A 15,852-nucleotide genomic window follows, 5' to 3' on the forward strand; every position below is an offset into this window, starting at 1 on the left:
ACGACCGTCTGGTTGTGGATAAAATCCGGCTCAACAGGCTGCGGTGGGCGGGTCTCCTAACCCGCATGGATGAGGATAATTCAGCCCGGAAAGTCTATAAATATCTATAGTAGAAAAAGAAGATGAAGCAGACCCTGCTTGAGGTGGAGCGATGGCGTAGGTCAGGACGCCAGACAACTCTTAGGGATATCGAATTGGTGGACCTCGGGGCAAAACCGGGGTCTCTGGATTTCCTTATTAAGGCAGGCCTAGACCGGGTATCGCTTGTTGCGCCGTTGATGATGATGATGTGTGAAACAAAACGTTATTAGAATCAAGTCGATGTCTGTCTTTTTTTTTGACTGGGGCAAACGACACGCATCTGGAATCTAGGACTCGCATGTCGGATTCTTACCGACTAAAACCTCCCATATTTTCTCCACACTCTCCCCGCGAGAGAACCGTTCTAGTACTGCTTCGTGGGATTGTTCAGTTCTTAGCACTCTACATGAGCTGCTACCGCTTTCCGTGGCGTTAATTGCATTAACTTTCCTTCTATGCCTCCGCTGAGCTTGTGCTTCTTTTAACTGCTGTAGACCCGTTTCACCATTGCAACTACCACGTCCCATACTGTAGTTGATTGCACCATGTACCTTACCAGATTTTCCACCGTTAAACGGGTATTTAGCTCCGTTTCAAAGTTTTGCTATGAGCTTTTAAATCTTAGGCAGGTGAAGAAAACATGTTCTGCATCTTCGGCTCCACCTTTACACGTAGGAAAATCGAGCGATTCACCGAGACCGAACCTGCACTTTCTGTACCCACCATCTCCGGTTAAGAACTGAGTCAGGTCGTAACACATCTCACCGTGGTTCTGCATAGTCCACATACTTATGTCTGGGATAAGCCTGTGGGTCCACCGGCCATTCTTCGCCTGGTCCCTTGCTGTTTGCCATGCAGCCAATGACCTCATACGCTCACTTTATTTGTTAAGGCTTGCTTCCTGATTCTAGTACAAACATCGGTTATAATATCCACTGGGATCATCCCCCCAATCACGCATACTGCCTCATAAGATGTTCGGCGAGCGCATAACCGATATGCAGCTTGAAGTTGTCTGCGATTTTCTCCGATTTTTATCGCCGACGCCCACACTGGTGCCACGTATAAAACGACAGAGCTAACGACTGGCGGTAAGAGTAATCATCAGCTGTGTTTAAGGCCGCCTATATTCGGAAGCATTCTTGCCAGTGTTGAGTTGATAGTCGCTGTTTTCTGTCCAGTAAGCTTTAAGTGAAGTTTAAAGCTCAGCTTGGAGGCGAAAGTTACTCCCGGGTATTTCAGCGATGGCTAAGAGCCAACAGCATGCGTTCCGATGCAAATTTCTACAGTTTTCTATTTCCGCCACTTTATAAAGAGCACCAACTCCGTCTTGTGTTGGGCTTGCTCCAGCCCGTGGTCTTTAAGCCAACACTTGATCGTCCGTATAGTCTGGTTCGCGTATATCTCTACTTCGTTGGGGTGATTGGATGTTGTGAACACTCCAACGTCATCTGCGAATCCGACGACAACGGCTTGCTTAGCTACTGCAAGCCGTAAAGCGGCAAGATATATTAAGTTCCATTGCAGAGGACCCAGAACAGACCCCTGCGGAACTCCTGCTTTTATTACATACATCTTCGACCCTTCGTCCGAATCAGAAAGTAGCTTCCGCTGTCGGAAGTAGTCGATGATTATATTTAATATATATTTTGGGCGTTTGTGCCGCAATGAGTGCTTCGATGATATGGTTCCATCTGGCAGAATTGAAGGCGTTCTTGATGTTGATTGTCACTAGTGCGCAGTATTTCCTTTCGTCGTGTGCTTTTCTGGCTAGCTCAAAACCAGTTTGGTAGCATCAACCGCTGACCGAGCCTTCCGGAAGCCAAACTGCCTATTTGATAAATAACCGCCACTATCAATAATTAGATATAGCCCGTTATAGGTAACCCGTTCGAAGACCTTGACTATTGCATACAAAAGACAGATAGGTCTATAGGATGTTGGTTCACCTATTCGCGATCCTGTCTTCGGGATCAATACAAGTTTTTGTGTTTTCCACTCTGCGGGGAACGACCCTTCTTTTAGGCAGTATATAAATACCTGTGCGAGCGTGCATGGAGCCATTCTCATTGCCAGTTTCAGCGCCTTGTTAGGGATTCCATCAATGCCGGAGGATGCGGTATCCCGGACGCTTTTTACTGCGTCCAAGACTTCGTCTGTGGTTACTGGATGTCTTCGACGCTGCGGAGTTGGAAAGGAAAATCTTCAAAAATCGAGTTAATTTTTCAAAAGGACTTGTCACTTTTTACTAATTTGATCAAGTCAAGCCTCAAGAATCATCCCTCAAAGTTTCACAATATTTTTTTTTTGTGAGGGCAAGTCAGAAGATTTCATACAACACTATATTACAAACTGTACACTACGCAAGACAACACATTTTTCATATGAATTGTATTTGCGATACGACGTTTTTCAGATGCTTTTTGAGATTGTTCGGCCATTTATTGTTCGATTTGCTAGATTCTCTTTAGGGTTTTGTGTGAAACAAAACCTTATTTAAAATCTAGTCGATGTTTGTCTGCCGGTCTGTATTTTTTTCTCTTTTGAGGTGGAAATCTTCAAAAGACGCTGGTCTGGACACACTAGTATGTGGGATTTTTACCCACTAAAACCACTTCCGACTCCCTCCCTGCCCCGCGGAACCACCTTTCTTTCTTACGCGGCGTACGTGACCGCGTGTTTCTCCTCTCCTCTGCCTTTCGCTATTTATTTTGGGTAGATGCGATCATGCAGTTGACCGCATCCCAATTCTCTGGATGTGCTAGCATTTTCGGCATCAGATTTTCTGGTACTAGCACCTCTCCTAGACTCTAGATTCCTCCTTTCTTCCACAAATTTCGGACAGTGGAAGAATACATGCTCTGGGTCCTCTGGGACTCCATCGCAATTTGGACAGTCGGGTGAGATCTCCAATTTAAACCTGTGCAAGTATTGGCGACATCCTCCGTGCCCCATGAGAAACTGGGTGAGATTATATTTAATCTCACCGTGTCGTGTTTCTATCTGTCTGTCCGTCACACCCGATTTATTTTATTTTATTCTCTAGACCTGTCTTCAAAAGACTACATAAACTTTCCAAGTTTTTACATTCCGACTGGTCACAGACATCTTCTGAAACTTTGGACGCATTTATCTCGAAACCACGTTTTTCAATACTTTTCCTCATTTTTCTCAAGAACCGCTGAATTGACTTTAGCAATTTTTTTATCAAAATGATCACAACGCCTGTCATTATGACCCAAACTAGAATTTCCAAGATTCGTCCACCTTAAGTTCATTTTTATATATTTTTAATTCAGACCAGAACCACTGATGTGTAGCATAATGTGTAAAAATTTCAACCTAATCGGCTCAACGGATTTTTAGTTGTACTTCCCACCAGTTTGAAAAAATGTGGTTTCGAGAAAAACACGGTTCAAGTTTTCATTTTGTAGATGTCAACATAGGAAACCCCCCTAGCAACAATACCCGATTCATTGGCGCAGAACTTTCTTTTCTCTTTCTCATTTTATCCTTATGAGTGAAGAAAATTTAACCCATCTATGCTTAAACCCATATTAGTAGTAGCAGATCCTGCCCCAGATAGAGCGAAAATGTACGCCAGACAGCTGCTAGCTTTATGGCGTTGATGGACCTTGATTCACAACCAGAATGATTGGGAGTTCCTTACTAAGGCAGTCTTAGACTGGACACCAATGGGATCCCCGCGTTAGAAAATAGCTATGTATTTTTACGCCGGAATAGCAGTTTCACCTGTTCATTTAACACAACGAATTCGGAACGCTCATTATCAATTATAATAGTTTAAAAATCGGATTCTCACAGGGCGGGAGTGAAAATACCGTGATTGGCTGACACTTCATGTGACGTGCAGTTTGAACCTTATTTACGTGAAGCTTACGATTTAGGGCTTGTTGCTTTCGACTTTTGGAGTAGTCATTCAGTTTTTACCAGAATTGATTGACAATGTTACATGTGTGCTGTGAAAGGACAATCCTGTAATTTACCTTACGTGTCTGCAGTAATGGTAACGAGCCATATAGCAACTGCCGACAAGTACAACATCTCCGAAACGAAAGGTGTAAAGACGGAAAGGTCCGTATAATTAAAATAATTAGAATAATCATCAACATCATCAACGGCGCAACAACCGGCCTGCCTTAATAAGGAACTCCAGACATCCCGATTTTACGCCGAGGTCCACCATTTCGATATCCCTAAAACTGTCTGGCGTCCTGCCCTACGCCATCGCTCCATCTTAGGCAGGGTCTGCCTCGTCTTCTTTTTCTACCCCAGATATTGTCCGTATAGACTTTCCGGCTGGATCATCCTCATCCATACGGATTAAGTGACCCGCCCACCGTAACCTATTGAGCCGGATTTTATCCACAATCTGACGGTCATGGTATCGCTCATAGATTTCGTCGTTATGTAGGCTACGGAATCGTCCATCCTCATGTAGGGGACCAAAAATTCTTCGAAGGATTCTTCTCTCGAACGCGGCCAAGAGTTCGCAATTTTTCTTCCTAAGAACCCAAGTCTCCGAGGAATACATGAGGACTGGCAAGATCATTGTCATGTAAAATAAGAGCTTTGACCCTATGGTGAAACGTTTCGAGCGGAACAGTTTCTGTAAGCTGAAATAGGTTCCGTTGGCAGCCAACAACCGTGCGCGGATTTTATTATCGTAGCTGTTATCGGTTGTGATTTTCGACCCTAGATAGAAGAAATTATCAACGGTCTCAAAGTTGTAGTCTCCTATCTTTACTCTTCCCGTTTGACCAGTGCGGTTTGATGTTGTTGGTTGGTTGGTCTTTGGTGCTCACGTTGTCACCATATATTTTGTCTTCCCTTCATTGATGTGCAGCCCAAGATCTCGCGCCAATTGCCGCCTGCTCGATCTGGATGAAGGTAGTTTGTACGTCGTGGGTCGATGTCGATATCGTCAAAATAGGCCAGTAGTTGGGTGAATTTAAAGAGGATCTTACCTCTTGCATTTACATCACCATCACGGATCACTTTCTCCAGGGCCAGGTTAAAGAGGACGCATGATAGGGCATCCCCTTGACGTAGACCGTTGTTGATGTCGAATGGTCTTGAGAGTGATCCTACTGCTTTTATCTGGCCTCGCACATTGGTCAGGGTCAGCCTAGTTAGTCTTATCAATTTCGTCGGGATACCGAATTCTCTCATGGCCATGTACAGTTTTACCCTGGCTATGCTATCATATACGAATTAAAAGTCGATGAAAAGATAGCGTTGAATATCTTATAGATGGTACTCAGCAACGTGATACCTCTATAATTGCTGCACTGTGTGGCATCTTCCTTTTTATGTATGAGACAGATATTGTCTCTTTGCCAGTCGTCAGGCATTGATTCGCCGTCCCACACCTTGAGCACAAGTTGATGAACCACTTGGTGTAATTGGTCGCCTCCATATTTAACCAATTCGGCTATAATTCCATCGGCTCCTGGCGACTTATGGTTTTTAAGCCGATGAATTGCACGGACTGTTTCTTCTATACTTGGTGGTGGAAGTATTTGTCCGTCGTCTTCAGTTGGCGGTACCTCCAACTCGCTAATGTTCTGGTTGTTCAGTAGTTGATCAAAGTACTCAACCCATCGCTCCAATATGCCCAGCCTATCCTATCGGAAATCAGATTTCCCTCTTTGTCGATTGCTCCCTGTACTTTTCGAGTTCATATACCTGTTGGCTCTCCCCGGCTTTCTTTTTCTGTCTGTGAAGTCGCTTCTCGCCGGAGTTCGTGATAAGTTTCCGCGCGTGCCCGCGTTTCTTAAGAATGCAGTATTACTCGGTGTGCAGCATTCTTCCGTTCCGTTGCTAGCTTACATTCATCGTCAAACTAGCCGTTCCGAATCTTTTTGCGGCTGGTGTGAAGATCATTTGTTGATGCCTCATTTCCAGAAACTCTGTTGACTACGGTTATTGCGGCATCCATTTCCCTCTTATAGGTGTTGCGGAGGGCTGTGTTGTGGATGGTTTCAGTGTTAACTCTCACCTGATTGTCAGAGGGGATTCTAGGTGGTATTGTTATTCGAGCTCGGAGCACCATGCCAACGAAATAGTGATCCGAATCTTTATCGGCCCCTCTATATGTTCTGACATTCATCAAGGCTCCAGGGTGCGCACGTTCCATGAGAAAATGAGCAAATCGTTATTCCGTTGTCATTGCCGGGTTCGTCGTTGTGTTATCTGTCCAGCCCGAGGCCCCTGTTGTGGCTTCGTAACAAGCTGTTTTCCGTGTAGGGTTGTCAGCCCTACCCAACCCCCAACCTGGAGGACCGGTTGATACAATTTGTCCCGTTTTTAGGCGCGGGAGACTCTCCTTCATCCTTCTCCGTCTGTTGCTTTTTGTTAAGAAAGAGCTCCCAGCGGTCACCATGTGGAGGTGGAGATAGGGTTTGGTAGTAGAGCTGTTGGTGTTGGTTCAACAGGCGTTTCCCAAGTTTTATGCTCTATCGTGGGTACCAATCCACGTTTCGCCCTGGGACCTATACCATCCTTTGAGACACATATATTAAAAACTTGTTAGAGTCGCCCTTGAATTGTAAAAGAAAGTGGGAAAGGCCGACCAACAATAGCTACGCAACTGCTTCCGTATACCTGCGAACACCCTGATGGGCAGAGCTTCTGAAGAGTCTATCTCTTAGAATTTTACTCGGATCCATTTGAAATTTTAGGAAATTATTTTAAACATATTGCACTATTTAATGAGACAAAATCGATTTTTTGAAATTTTGAAACCCACCTAACCCCTTAATTTGAAATAAATCTTTAAGGAATCTCTGCCTTTGATTCCGGCTGGGATGTGTGAAGCCATGTGGACGCACATCAATGCAGGGCATCACATACATGGCGCAGAATTTTGGTCGGGCAACTCCCATCGCGGTCGAACGTGTGAAATTACAAAGAATGTGCTGGGAGTTGGATATCCTGTGTACAGTCTTCTTGGTGCAGACAAACAGTCAGTAGATCGGCTTCTCTAGACAAAGTTCAATAGACCGCTTCCCGGACGAAATAGAATACTCGTAGGCAACTGAACTTTTCTAAAATCCTTTGGGGTAGCTTCCGTGTAAAGGCACCGAGAAAACATCGTGAAGAACACATCAATTTAAAAATATTTAGCACTTTGCGCACATCGTTACCTTGGGAGAGTTCGACAGTGGTGATGAGTAACCATGGTCTCGTAAACAAATGAAAGTATCTTGGGTTCACTTTTTGGGATTTTTATTATTCATGTTATAAGAGATATATTTACAGTAAAGATATCAAACTTAATTATGTATGTTTTTATTTTTATTTCTTGTGATTTGTTTATACATTTCGTAAGTTTTATAGGCCTTTTCAAGTATTTTTTTTTCAGATTTTTTTCGTTTTTATTGTTTACCTTCTTATACTTTATTGGTTTAATTCTCAACTATCTTTGCGTTTACCTTTGAATTGAATAGTTGGGTATAATTTCACCGAATCTTACACTTCCCACGTTTTGTGTCTCTTCCTTCCAAATACGTAAAATGGAACATAATCTCAAAAGCCGATTTTAATTTATTATGTTATTTTTTTGTGTATTTTTTCTTGCAAAATTTCTTCACCTAAATAGTTTATCTTGTTTTCTTTTCATCTTCTTACGATTAAATTGTAATTGCGCTGTTGTTGTAAAGAAAACATACACACAAGCAGCCACGAATATTTCCTTGGTTTATTATTATAATTATTAGTACTTTATATCGCTTGAACGAGATTTTACCGCCGAGGTTCTCTTAAACTATGGAGTTTTTTTCGATTCTTCTTTATTGTATAACAATAATGTTTATTGCGTAGAGGGTAATGAAATTATCAGAAAAATATTGCCTTGCTATTGACTTTCCTTTCTCCTATTGTATTGATTTCGCTATTTGTCTTTAGAGTGTCTGTATAAATATTTGTCTGGCTCGTAGTTTATTTTTGCATTGCAGTACCTATTTGCAGTAGTGTGTGAGTCCCACGGACAGTTTAACGGAGGTCGGTTGTAGTTGTAGTCTCAGCGCTTTCTTTTTACGACGAGATGATGTGATGCATCTGAATATCACTTGGTGTTATCTATTTGTGTTTGATGGTTTTGGCTAGCAGTTTCTTGGTTTGCTTCTGTAACGGATGGGAGGAATAAATGAATCGAATGAAATGGCTTCTTCGACTTTTATTCTCGACTCGTTTCTCATGAAGTCCTGCGCTATTGCCCAGAAACGATCTTTTGCAATTTCTATTGCATCGACGCTAATCCGGCTGAACCCATATGCGATGATGTACCTAATGTTGAAGCTAAATCTTGGTAGCTGAACTGTGGGGCGAAATTAAAGAAAAAAAATTAACTGTTTCCAACACTCATCACCAATATCAAAAGGGTACATTACCTGCGGAAAATGTGGCTCTTCTTGTATAGCTCCTAAGGTTCCGGTAGGGTCCGGTGGCGTTAGTTCTACGCTTTCACCCGTAAACTCTGAATCGAAATATCTCGTATCGGTGTCTGTTGTGACTTGTGGTTTGAAGGGAGGTGGTATCTGCATACAAATTGGAAACAATCATCGAATCCCAATAACACATTTTTTATCTAATACTTACTTTTTTCTGAACTAGATCTTGCCAATTAATGCTGGAGAAGAATGGATGTCGCTGAATCTCTCGCACATCCTCGATACCTCCACCAAGCCGCTTCTGTGGATTTTTATGCAGAAGACCGCTTAATAGACTCCTGGCTTCAACTGAGATATTTCGTGGAAACCGCACTTCTTCCATTAAAATTAGGGTAAAGAGCACATCGTGGTCGCTGTTGTAGAAGGGAAGACGTCCGCAAATCTTTGAGAGAGAGAGATAAAAAGATTCTTGTCTTGAGTCTCCATTTTCTAACACACAAATTCGATCATACCATTTCGTACATGACTACTCCCGTACCCCACCAATCAACAGCTTGTCCGTAATCATTATCCTCGAGTACCTCGGGCGCTAGATATTCGGGTGTTCCACAAAATGTTTTCGTTGTTGTACCATACGTTATGTCCTCTTTACATAAACCGAAATCCGCTATTTTTATATGTCCATCTTTATCGAGGAGCAGATTTTCTAATTTTAAATCGCGATAAATAATTCCTTGTGAATGTAAGTATCCTAGAGCGGAAATAATTTCCGCTCCGTAGAATCGGGTACGTTCTTCAGAAAATAGTCGCTCCTTACTTAAATGAAAGAATAGTTCGCCACCATTGACATACTGCATTACAAAACAAAGGCGATCGGCGGTTTGAAATGAATATTTTAACGACTGAAAAGAAGGAAAATGCATTTGTTAGCTGAAATGATATTGTGAAACAGCGACAATTATCAAAGTATAAATTGCCCTCCATCTATGGCTGTAACTGTTCTTATTATTGGATATGGGAAGAAGTTTCCGCCCTCGTAAAGGAGGTGTTGCTGCAGATACTATTTTTGTGCTTGCTCTATTATTCTTGCAATTTGACCGTTAATCGCAGAAGTTAACATTCGTTTGAAGCGTAAACATCGTTTCTCATCTGGCGCCAGAGTTGCTATCCAACCCTCACTGTGGTCAGACCGATTCTTTGTTTTCTGTAAGCCCTTCGGACAAAGCCACAGTGGGACGTCAGTGCATATACTAACGGCTCTGTTCTCAGAGCATTACGTCTCTCAAGCTGATAGTGTTCAGTTTTTCTGTGTTAATTCAATTCAGCAAAAACACGTAAAAGAAATCTTAATAACAAATGTTGCGTATAATCACTCTCATTTGTGGTCTTCTTAGACCTGTTTTGCGACTGTTTCAACACATTACCGTTAAGGAAGCTACACACTTTACAACAATATTACCAGTTTTGACAAACACAAAACTACTATATATGCAAGAAGTTTCAGCTATAAAAGGCACATTGCCTATACGACCGACTGACAGTTGGCATACACAGGCACAGAACCTAACAATTTTTCGTCTTCACGTATGGTGATCGTAAGCCGGACCGGGGAACTTAGCTCTCTCTGAAATAGCTTTTTTTTGGCAGTAGGGTAGGCGCACGAGTGTTCAACTCCCGCAATAGTGCGCCGTCGGACTACCAACTTAACACCTCCCAATCATCAGAGAACTAGCCTGGAATCGTTTGGCACATTACTCCGGGTTAGCCCTCCCGCTCTCCCGGCTTTGGGAGCCTTCAAGTCAGAGAATTCCTTTCACCAACGGGAGGGAAGAGGAGGAAGGATGTTGTCAGTTCAGGGAACCCCTTACCATCCGGTCTCTCCGTCGGTCGAGTTGAATCTTCTTCGCAATAAGAAGAGCCCGTAATAATGTGCATCACGACTCCAGCTGCTAGCGCTCTCTAACAATGTTGTCTGGGGCACAGGGAAATTGTCTCTGCATAAAGCAGCTGACGAAAGCCGTCCCACTTTTCGCAAGAGAAAAATGTATGTTCAGCGTCGTCCGCCACTCTATTGCAGAACACATAATCAGGAGATCGCGCCTTCTCAATCTTGTGCGCCCGCCCGCTTAGAAGTTGGGTAAGTAATCAATCTCACCGCGCGTTCGGTTCAGCCATGGGTCTAAATTGTCGATGAGCGCCGTAGTCCTTTTGCCCCTTGGCTCATTTTGCCAAGAGAGTTGCCACTCGGTAAGGATCTGTTGACATTCTTCACGGGTAACCACCACTCTTAAGTTTTCGCCCTTACGGCGGTAGATAGCTTTACGCTCCTTGGCAAGGAGGGCATAGGAAATCACTCTTGATCACCATCACCGCCGATTCTGAGACAGTGCGATAAACAGATACCACTCGCAAAGCTCCCCGTCTCTGCACTTGAGCAAGGCGCTTACGATGCACCTTATTGTCAAGGGCATCAGCCCTTACCTCCGCGCCATAGAGCAAAAAGAACCACACACACATCTGATGCCAAAAATGTCAAAGTTTACGGGAAGTCGTTCTTCATTATTACCTTTCAAAGAAAAGTACGGCTGAAATGTGTCGTATGCTGAACAATATGTACAGTAATCACGCTTCACAGACGGAAAAAGGAAGCCTGGGAGAACCAACAGGTCTCTGAACTCGAAAAGTACAGGGAGCAACCGCACTTCCATGCTCATCCTGCCGAGACAAAGAAGGAAATCTGATTTCCGACAGAAAGGGCATATTGGAGCGATGGGTTGAGTATTTTGATGAGCTACTGAACAACCAGAACATCGACGAGTTGGAGGTCCCGCCAACTGAAGACGACGGACAAATACTGCCACCACCAAGTATAGGAGAAACAGTCCGTGCAATTGATCGGCTAAAAACTCATAAGTCGCCAGGAGCCGATGGAATTACAGCTGAATTGGTAAAATATGGAGGCGACCAATTACACCAACTGGTTCATCAACTTGTGCTCAAGGTGTGAGATAGCGAATCAATGCCTGACGACTGGCAAAGAGGCATTATCTGTCTCATACATAAAAAGGGAAATATCAAACAGTGCAGCAATTGTAGAGGTATCACCTTGCTGAATAACATCTATAAAATATTCTCCGCTATCTTCCTAGACCGGATAGCGTCATACGCCCACAACTTCATTGGCCCATTCTAAAGAGGCTTCACTCCAGGTAAATCAGCAACAGATCAGATTTTCTCTCTGCGGCAAGCGATGGAAAAACTGTTGGAATATGGACATCAGTTGCACCACTTTTTCATCGATTTTAAAGCCGCCTATGACAGCATAGCCAGGGTAAAACTGTACGTGGCCATGAGAGAATTCGATATCCCAACGAAATTGATAAGATTGACTAGACTGACCCTGACCAATCTACGAGGCCAGATAAAAGAAGCAGGATCACTCTCGAGACCATTCAACAACGGTCTAAGACAAGGGGGTGTCCTATCATGTGTCTTCTTCAACCTGGTCCTGGAGAAAGTGATTCGTGATGCTGATGTAAATGCAAGAGGTACGATCCTCTTCAAGTCCACCAAACTACTGGCCTATGCTCACGAAATCGACATCATGGGAAGAACCACCCGAGACGTACAAACTGCCTTCACCCAGATCGAGCAGGCGGTGTGAGATCTTGGGCTGCACATCAATGAAGGCAAGACAAAGTATATGGTGGCAACGTCAGCAACCAATCAATCAGAAAACCAACCAATCAACAACATCGAACCGCACTGGTCAAATGGGAAGAATAAAGATAGGAGACTACAACTTTGAGACCGTCGATAGATAGGAGAATCTAGGGTCGAAAATCACAACCGATAATAGCTACGATGAGGAAATCCGCGCACGGTTGTTGGCCAACAGAGCCTATTTCAGCTTACAAAAAATGTTCCGCTCGAAATGTCTCACCATAGGGTCAAAATTCTTACTATACAAGACAATGATCTTGCCAGTCCTTAAGAAACTCTTGGCGGCGTTCAAGAGAAGAATCTACACAATGACGAAATCTATGAGCGATACCATCATCGTCCAGTTGTGGATAAAATCCGGCTCAATAGGTTACGGTGGGCGGGTCACTTAATTCGTATGGATGAGGATGATCCAGCCCGGAAAGTCTATAAGGGTAATATCTATGGTAGAAAAAGAAGACGAGGCTGATCCTGCCTGAGATGGAGCGATGGCGCAGGTCAGCTTTTAGGGATATCGAATTGGTGGACCTCGGCGCAAAACCGGGATGTCTGGAGTTCCTTATTAAGGCAAGCTTAGACCGGAGATACCGGTTGTTGCGCCGTTGATAATGATGATGATTTTCCAATTTTAGGTGAGTTTAACGTTAACAATTGGATGCTGGTCGGATGATGAGTGTTTTCATTGTGACGTATGGATCACTTTGGTACGAGATATTCTGTTTTTGTGAACGGCATTTCGGGTACAAAGACGAAGAACGGCGAAGCGAAATGAAAAAGCCAACCGAGCGAACCGCACTATAAGTGTTACGGAAGCAACAAGGACGAGTTGCAAGCCAAGGATCTTGCGATTTTTCTTTGACCCACAGTCAAAGCAACAGCAATAATAATAATAATCGTTGGCGCAACAATCCATATTGGATCAGGGCCTTGAAGTGTGTTAGAGCACTTCATTCAAGACCGAAACGATACACTACAGTATACTGTAGGATTCCATGTTGTCAGTATTGCGCTCGCCCAAGATTATTACCCTCATTTGACTCAGGTACTCATTCACAGCTGAGACGACTGGTATCCGGCGTCAAATCACGATATAAATCCCACTGCTACCAGTGAGATTTGAACCGCGACCTTCCGTACGATAGCCTTGTGCTCTAACCACCCAGCTATCCGAACACTAGCAACGGCAATACCTTTTCAAAAGTAGATAGTATCATCCAGAGAACGCGGTGTTTGTGTTAGCAATGATGTAGTTGAGGAATGTTGGGGAAAACTCATAAATTTTGAAGGAGTCAGCGATCCTGAATACAGCGAATGGAGGGAGGGGATCGAGGCAAATGATATCATTTGAAAATTTGTCCCTCTCGCCTACAAGGAGATTTTAGCCTCGGAAATTCATACGGGTTTCATAGAGATATCAGAGAGGATTCACAATGCCGAGAATGAAAGCAATGTGCGCCGCTCATCAAAACAAGTGCCAGGCGACGCAGCGTTGAAATGGGAAATTTACACTGCCTTCAAAGAATAGGTCTTGAGTATTGCGCTCATGAAAAATGCACTTTTGCGATTTTGTAAACAACATTAAAAGAGCAAGATCCAAGAATTATTCGAAATTATAAGAGATGTGCCCCGTATTGAGCATTTTGCGATGCCTATCTTTCCAGTATACCTGTTCGGTAGAAAAATACGCAGACTTAGGCCTCCCCTTCTGTCAACCGCTGCGAGATAAGACGATTAACAACGAAGAGTCATCGTAATTCGTTCGACTGATTCCTATAATGAATATTCTCTTACCCACGATATACACAGTTCCATAAAGAGTTCCTCTACATCGTAAAAAGAAAAATCAAAGCTTCCGCAAAACAAAGATCGCTGTAAAGCTCCGAATCCAAAAAAATTTCGACATCAAACTAAACAGAAAAATGTTCATCAAACTGGGTTTGGAAAGATTTTTGGTCAGCTTTGAAAACTAGACTGGCGCAGCGGTATAAATTACCAGGAGTAGGTCCTGGTCCTGATTTAACTAATAGTTGAAAAAATGTTTTCCTCCCGTTCTATTTCTTACAAAGTAATAGATGATTGTTATTATAGATAAGACAGAATTCATTGAAATATAATTTACAATTTACTCACAATTAGAAACGGATGATTCGTATTGCGTAGGACTCTATTTTCTGTTAGCGTATGGGCGACTTCATCCTTCTGAATGATGACTTCCTTCTTTAAAATTTTAATGGCAAATAATTTAGCGGTAGCTTTTTCTCTGCACAGGATAACTTTACCAAATGTGCCTTTTCCCAGAACTTTTAAAAATTCGAAGTTTTCTAGTGTCTGAAAACCGAAAAGTTGGTTATGAAGTTTTCCATATTTTCATGCAATGCAATGTTCACTTACGACTTTTCTTCTTCTATCGCGCTTTGTAGATGTCCCTTGAATTGAAAATTTTTCGCATAACTCAACTTCTGCAATTGATGCCATATCAACATCGGTAGTGTCGTCTGACGTTGAAGGCGACATAGCGGTCTCACCCATTTCGCTCAATCGATTCGATACATTTCTGGTATAGAAAGCATGTATTATCGCTACAACACTCTTAACAATGTTAAAAATCTTACCTTATAGCTTCCATCCATTCCTGTCGAAGGTGATCTGAGTCGACATGAAACGTACGTTCGATAACAGTAGTCCATTGCAAGCCACGTATAATAAAAGTGAAGGGTTTCGGTCGATCTACGGCCATAATCTGGCAACCTTTTACTGTGAAATTGTTAAGCCGTTCTGGTGGTATTGATCCATCTGGGCAGTTTTTGAATCCCATTAAAGTGCCATCGTCACGCAAAATGAAATATCTAGACCGCCAGGTTTTAATGTGTTCACCACGTTTATAGAGCCATCCCTCCTTCACGATGGCAGCATTTGAGCCCAAATTGTCAGACGCCGATGACATTTTCGGGCGAGTTTGTTGGGGTCTGGTATTTTATTCTGCAATTGAAAGAGAGATGTGATTACTGCAACGCAAATTCAACGGCAATTTTATATGAATAACGTCAGTTTTATATTTAGTTAGTTAGTATTGAAAAGGACGAAATGAAAAAGTACAATCTTGCCGTTTATAAAGTACAGCTCGATCACGCCAGATGTCCACCTTACGCATCACATTGCATCATTGTCGATGCATTTCTGTCTCATGTATCACGTGCGATAATCACGAATGGGAATCCGAAGGTAACAGAAATTGGACAGCGGTTGGGAGGGAGAGTAGGGGAAACCATTGTTCGACCAAGTGTCCGATACGCCACCTCGGTCAGTGTGCAAAGCTGTGTGAATGCATCGATTCGCCCGTGGGAGTTTTGTTTCCTGTTCAGGAAATTGACCGCGGAAACTATTGCAGTGCTTATGACTGCTGGGGATGCTGCCCTAAGTAAAACTAGAGTTCACGAATGGTTTTCACGTTTTAAATATGAAAAAATGCAAATTGAAGAACCAACCCAACGTAATTTGGGAATCGACCTGGAGAGAAAGCAGCAATCAAGCTAGACAGCTGGCTCGCTTTCGCTCTAAAAAAGCCCGTCACATAAAGTGAAACATCAAGATAATGCTCATTTGTTTTTCCGATCGTAGAAGCGTTATGCACACG

General features: G+C 43.0%; 1 protein-coding gene across 1 annotated transcript in view; it reads right to left on the minus strand.

The window, feature by feature from the left end:
- Positions 1-7,315: 7,315 nt before the first annotated feature.
- Positions 7,316-15,852, minus strand: part of LOC119659227 (RAC serine/threonine-protein kinase) — a 31,074-nt gene continuing 22,537 nt past the window's right edge. The window contains exons 2-8 of the mRNA XM_038067201.1: positions 14,831-15,197; positions 14,610-14,772; positions 14,349-14,546; positions 9,008-9,397; positions 8,704-8,937; positions 8,496-8,642; positions 7,316-8,422 (exon numbers count right to left, since the gene is read on the minus strand). Of these exons, the coding sequence (XP_037923129.1) occupies positions 8,345-8,422; positions 8,496-8,642; positions 8,704-8,937; positions 9,008-9,397; positions 14,349-14,546; positions 14,610-14,772; positions 14,831-15,162 (1,542 nt within the window). The 5' untranslated portion in view covers positions 15,163-15,197 and the 3' untranslated portion in view covers positions 7,316-8,344. The remainder of the gene's footprint in view (positions 8,423-8,495; positions 8,643-8,703; positions 8,938-9,007; positions 9,398-14,348; positions 14,547-14,609; positions 14,773-14,830; positions 15,198-15,852) is intronic.

Source organism: Hermetia illucens, chromosome 6 (genome assembly GCF_905115235.1).
Source record: "Hermetia illucens chromosome 6, iHerIll2.2.curated.20191125, whole genome shotgun sequence".
Lineage (NCBI taxonomy): Eukaryota > Metazoa > Arthropoda > Insecta > Diptera > Stratiomyidae > Hermetia > Hermetia illucens.